Source organism: Bidens hawaiensis, unplaced genomic scaffold (assembly GCF_021521415.1).
Source record: "Bidens hawaiensis isolate Kalapana, Puna unplaced genomic scaffold, B.hawaiensis_p1.1 tig00046141_1, whole genome shotgun sequence".
Taxonomy (NCBI): domain Eukaryota; kingdom Viridiplantae; phylum Streptophyta; class Magnoliopsida; order Asterales; family Asteraceae; genus Bidens; species Bidens hawaiensis.
Window position 1 is genome coordinate 48,798 of NW_027498222.1, and position 6,483 is coordinate 55,280.

At 34.0% G+C, this 6,483-nt stretch overlaps 1 protein-coding gene across 1 annotated transcript; it reads right to left on the reverse strand.

Annotated features, from left to right (window-relative positions):
- Positions 1–1,494: 1,494 nt before the first annotated feature.
- On the reverse strand, positions 1,495–2,424 carry LOC143596182 (uncharacterized). Its single transcript, XM_077075025.1, has one exon. The coding sequence runs from the start codon at positions 2,422–2,424 to the stop codon at positions 1,495–1,497; it is 930 nt and encodes a 309-aa protein (XP_076931140.1).
- Between the last annotated feature and the right edge of the window lie 4,059 nt (positions 2,425–6,483).

A 6,483-nucleotide genomic window follows, 5' to 3' on the forward strand; every position in this document is an offset into this window, starting at 1 on the left:
TGTTTTCTCTTTTGGATCGGATAAAAAAGTAGACCCGAGTTTTTTTACCAAGACACGATGTCACTATATTTCCAACACACGTAAAAAATGCAAAAAAATAAAAATCTTGCTGCTATAAATTGTGTCACTTCTCAAGCTTTTATCACTCATTATTTTTTTTAACACATATTCAATATATGGTTTTTATTTCGAATCAACCCGTCCAAATAATAGTTTCCAGATCTTTTTATTATTCTTTTCTTAACACACACCGTCGTTCATCCCCACCGCCATCTCTAATAAAAGACTACATATTCTTGCCACTTGTCAATCTTATATCCATTCTCACATTTTTTTCAACCCAATTCAATAAATAGTCCTTATTCTTTAAGTCATTTCAATATATGAATTCAATATTTTTATTAAATGTAAATCATAACCGATCCATTCATTAGCAGATGAACTCAAATTAAATCATATTAACTAATTAAAAGGTATGATATTTTATGTGCATGGATATTTTTTTTGTTGGTTTTATGGATACAATATCATTTATTAGGGTTGGAATGCACTTGAAGAACAATATTTGTCACATAGAAGAGTTATAAGCAGGCCTATTTGTACATTATCAAGAGTTACAAGCAGACATGGACTAAAGATTTTGATTTTTGATAAGCAGTGTATACTGACCAATACAATGACAAATGTAGTATACAATAAAGGTTTTACTTATTTGCAACATATTTGTGTAATCTTAGTTATGTAATTTCTGTTAATTTAATGTAAATTGTAATTTTATTAACGTTATATGATCATTTTTGTTGATTGTATTTCACTTAATAGTTAATGTTTAAAATTTTCATCAACTAATCGTGTAATACACGGGCCTCAAACTAGTAAAAATATAATATGATACATTAAATTTGATATTATACTTTATTAAGGATTTATGTTAAGACAAAAAATAAATCATAAATGAAGTCACTAATAAGAAGATTTGTCAAAGTTGTATAATAATACTCTGTTTACGTTTTACCTTTGTTATTAAAAATGCAATTGTTTGTTTTACTTGAAGGTGAACATGAAAGCAAATGCATTAAGAAAATCAAAAATAATAATGATAAGAGAAGAAAAGCAAGAAATATTTTATTGTTTTTGGTTATCTATGTTTAAAATTATTTTTATACCATATTGATATAGATAATATTTGAAAAATTGAATATCAAATAAATATGTAACCAAGTAAATTAAATAATTCATAATGATCAAAAAGTATTTACAAACTTATAAGTTAAATATTACATAAAAGATGCTAAAGCAATTACAAACTTATTACAGATTTCTGAATACTTCTTTGTATATAACATTTGACGTAATTGAAAGATTGGCATCACTATCTAGAATAATAATCTTCAACCCATCTCGCCTCGTAACTCTTGATAATGCGACGTACAATTGACTATGTGTAAAAACCGGTTTTTTCAAAAACAAACCAACTCTTGATAGTGATTGTCCCTAACTTTTGTTTATGGTCATTGCAAAACATACATCAAGAGGGAATTGTCTTCTTTGTAGCTTAATATGGAGTTTTTTGTCTGTAGGTATCAAGTTAATTCTGGGAATATAGTGACGCTCTCCGATGGTAATTTCAGATATAATCTCTACTTTTATAACACGATTTCCCAATGACACTACCTTTAATCTAGTTATGTTGCACAATCCACTTTTTGGGTCAATATTTCTAAGAAGCATAACCGGAACACCTACTTTTAATACCAATCTATGGTTTGGCAAACCTGAATCTTTAATTCCATTAAGAATATCGGGTGGGCATAAACTTTCATTTAAATTCTCATTAATCATTTTAGTTGGACATATACTATCTGAATTTAGATATTCCCTTTCATCTCCTGGAAATAATGAGAGCAAGCGCTCGTTAATTTCATGAACATCATTTTTTGGAGCCAGTATTGCTCTTTCGTGAAAGAAATTTGGCCTTTGGAAGTTATCGAGAATAGATGGATATACAAATTCTATTAGATCAGAAATTGGATCTATTGAATCTTTGATGAGAAGGTCTTCTGGTATTTTTATAATTGCTTCACCCGTATTTTGACCACCAACATTACCCTCCCCTATATCCAAAAGCCAATTTGCAAACAACCTTGTTTGTTCTATTTGAAATGAGTCGTTTGAAGTTGTCAACCTTAAGTTTTTTGTTAGTTTAAGCACCTTGCAGTTCATCCAAATATAAGACGAACTTAAAGAGGCATTTACAACTTGTTGTTTTCTTCCACCGGGGACAATTGGTAGTATCTGTCGAAAATCTCCTCCAAAAACTATTACCTTTCCACCAAATGGTAGGTCAGATGATTTTCCAAATTTAGATGAAAATATGTCTTTTAAGGATCTATCCAAAGCTTCAAATCCATGTTTATGTATCATTGGTGCTTCATCCCAAATAATGAGTGATGTTTCATGTAATAAACGCGTAAGATCGCTGTCTGGCTTTATGTAAACAATGAATCCTCAACTAAATTTATAGGAATGTGAAATCGGGAGTGTGCAGTCCTTCCTCTTGATAATAAAGAGATGCAATTCCACTTGAAGCGACACTTAAAAAAATTTTCCCTTCAGATCTTATGGATGCAGATAAGGTCTTCCAAAGAAATGTTTTTCACGTCCCACCGTAACTATGTAACGCCCGTTAATTTCAGTTAAAAGATTTAAAGCATGTAAAGTATGTACATCTCTCGGGATTTATCCGGCATTCCTCAGAGACCCTCTCGTCATTCCGGCACGTTAAATTAATTTACTTTTCATACAACTTGCTACATCCTTCCAACTCAAGGGACTAGAGTGTAATATTTTTATATTATAATCAAAAAAACCCTAACCCTCCCCCTATGCAGTCCGATCGGAGCAGAGAGTAGCAGCTAAGGTCCCATTTTTCTTTTTTTTGCAGCCAATTCCAAGTGTAAAACTTCAATTCAAGGTTAGTCCTAAACCCATGCTAGTCTTTTACACCCTAATTCATCTTTATATCTCGCGTATTGATCGATAAGTCGCTTGTTTTAGGCTTACCGGGTGGCTGTCCAATTGAGCAGTTTCGGGGCTGTTTTGCTTGAGGTTTTTGCTCCATAATCTTCCTAGGTATGTCCAATGCAACATACTTTAAATTTGTGTGCTTTGGCGTTCGTTTGATTGGTCAACTAGTGGTAGATTGCAAGCTAGTATTCGGTTGTCTAGAATAGTGAATTGTTGCGTTTAACGCGAGGGTTGAAGTAATTAACGACCAATTCAGTTTGGATAGCTTCGGTTTAATGTACGGGCTGTTGGAAAATTATTTTGTTAAGTATTGGGGCTGAATTGGTTGTCGGTTACTCAAACGGGTATGTACAACGCGAATTCGCGTATTGATTAGTTTGTGCGTTGTGCTTGCGAGTTATCGACCCATCCAACTTGTGTAGTGTCATGTGGATTAGTTGGCTGTGATTTTATTAATTTTGGTCCACATGGGGCTGAGTTGGTGGTTAAGTGCTAAACAACTCATAAACGCGCATATTCGTCTCATCTAACAACTCTTGGGGGTAATTTGGGAATTCTTTATTCCCGGGAGTACCTAAGGGTCGTTGTAGTATATACAAGGCCTTGGGGGATGTTATAATTGAACTTGGTGAGGTCGAGGGTTTAGGTAACTCGAACCATGTTAGAACGCCTCGTAGGATAAACGAGTCTTTTCGGTATCGTTAGTAATTCTTGTGTACAATCCGACAGTCGTGTGAGTTGTGGGAATACTTAGGGGTTCTCTAGCTCGTGGTGACTTTGTGCCTCGTGTCAGGTGAGTTCATGATGCCCCTTTTCACTCTTTTCAAGTTTTGGGCTAGAATACACACCTAACTCCTGATAAACCGTTTAAATGATTTTGCATAGGCTTACTTTTGTTGTGGTATATTTTGGATATATATATATATATATATATATATATATATATATATGTATGTATGCTTACACATGTGTTAGGCCTATGATTAGTGATGCTAATTAGTTATTATTGAAAAAGGATGTTTGCGTATGCCTACTTTGTGTTTGCATACGGTGGATGGTGATCTTGGCCGGGCCAAACTATACTATTCGGGTTCTAAAATCCTGTGGCGGGCCTTGGAAAGCCCGTAAGGGGGAGGCTCGTGTGTCATGATCACCATCGGATGGAATGTTGCGTGCATGATGATTTTGGCCAGGCCAAACTATACTACTCAGGTTCTAAAATCCTGTGGCGGGCACTGGAAAGCCCGTAAGGGGGGCGGCTCGTGTGGCATTATCATCATAACGGGTCCCTAAAATCCCGTATCACGTGTTTGGGTCGTACGCATGTTCGACTCTGATGTTATTACTTGGATGTTATGCATAGGGATATATTTATACATAAATAAGTATGACTACTTATTATTTACCCACTGCCTAATTGTTCATATCCCGTATTATATTTAAACTCTTGGAATGATTTATTAAAATGTCGTTTATTAAAACTTGAACTCACTCAGCTCAAGCTGACTTTGTGTGTATGTTAGTGTGAGTTTCAGGTTAAAGGAGTATGCTTACCGCTTGGACGTGCTCGAGACTACTTGGGCGGTTGAAGGCATATCTAGTCGGGGAATTCAATAATGAACTCTGTTTCTTTTCAATTATTACTAGACGTATTCAAATTTGGTTTTGGGAACTGGTTTTAGTACTTATGACTTTCCGCCGATTTTATACTCTGAACTGGTTTTAAGTTAAAACAAATTGCTTTGGTTTTTAAATTTTTGTGAAATTTTGGATGTGATTACCAACTGTAGGATTCCCGGGTTACGGGGTCTTACAAACCATAAACAAAAAAGACGCTTCCTTTATTCTTACCTACTGATGTGATGATTTCTTCATAAATAAGTCGTTGTTTATCAGTCAGTAAAGAAAAACGCTGAGCAAACTCTTGAGCTAAAATCTCCTTGTCGTAAGCTAGTTCTTCACTAAGTAGGAGATTGTTTGTGGAAGAGATAGATTCATGATCAGGAAAAGGCATTGTTGGAAACCTTTTTATACTGGAGTTATTTCTAAGCAGGAACTTTTGATGTTCAAACAATGTAAGGTTCTTAAGCCGTTGTTCATTAAGTACTAAACCTGGAAGTGTTACTAAAAATAGTCCTCATTAATTAAATATACTATTTTTGAAGTATAATTATAAAATCAAATTGTAAATAATTTTAATTGTTGATACCTGGATTCTTTAAAAGAATACGCTGGTGAAACAGAATATCATCTAAGAAGTAATTCCACGTTCTTTCCTATACAATTTCAGGTCTAGAGATACTTTCAGACATTAACATCATAGCAAATAAACTTCGTAAACAAGAACCACTGCTTGTGAAACTTGCTTTTGAGATTGCTTAAATGTATTCATTGCCATCATCCAAAAGGCTATACGCGTAACATGCATCCCTAAATATAGGATATACTACATGATTGACTGTTTTAATTTCATCGAATGTTCTTGGACCTTTTACTTTGTTTAACAAAATTCGTAAATAATATGCTTCAGCAAGAGAGGGAGAAACAGAATGAATTCTACCAATTGAAAACCCATTTTTTCTTTTTTCCCACATGCGTTTATCGACCTTCCAAACAAACTTTGTAGGAAACTCAACATAACTTAGTTTACATGCCTCTGGGTAAGTTTTATTGCAGTTCATCCATTCTAAAAACTAGAAGCAGCCACTGAAGGTTTATCTAAGACATCGTCTATATCATCTAAGGGGTGTTTATTTTTTCACAAAAGATCTTCCTGACCTCTTTTGTCTGCAGCGCACAGACCATGCGCAGATATTGCCTTCTATAGACTGTTTGTTTTTCGAAGACATTTCATTAATAAACGTCTGCGCGCCCTCTTCTTTGTGCAGACTTGGACCTTTCACTTCTCACTTCTTCCAACCTCTTCTCAGCATATCCAACATATCATTGTGTAGTTTTCATATTTGTAATTTTCAGATTTGATAATTTTTTAACTTAAATCCAACCTTATTATTAGTTTAGGTATAATGATTAGTTTAATGTTCACCATTCTTGTAATTGTTCAATTATTATTAATTTTTTGTTGAAGAAAGTTTGTAGAAAGGATTGATATAATGAATGTTGTAGTTGATTGTTTATTGTTGCATGTGTTCGATTATTATTAATTTTTGGTTGAAGAAAGTTTGTAGAAAAGTTAGGTATAATGAATCGATTTATTTAATTTTCTATTTATTATAGCACTCTGCAGACGTTTAAAAACAAACAGTCTTCTTCTTGCATATTGCAGATGTTTGGTCCACCTCTTCTTCCACAGATGTCTGCAGATGTGGTCCGCAGACTGCAGACATTTTACCTCTTAAAAAACAAACAGCACCTAAGTCTTCATATATAACCTGTTGTTGTCCTGGAAGATGAAAAGGAAGCCTAATAATGATTGAAGGGTTCCTATAATGAATG

What these genes read in the sequence shown, in the direction of transcription:
- LOC143596182 (XM_077075025.1), bottom strand. Translation starts at nt 2,424, where the DNA reads ATGATACATAAACATGGATTTGAAGCTTTGGATAGATCCTTAAAAGAC.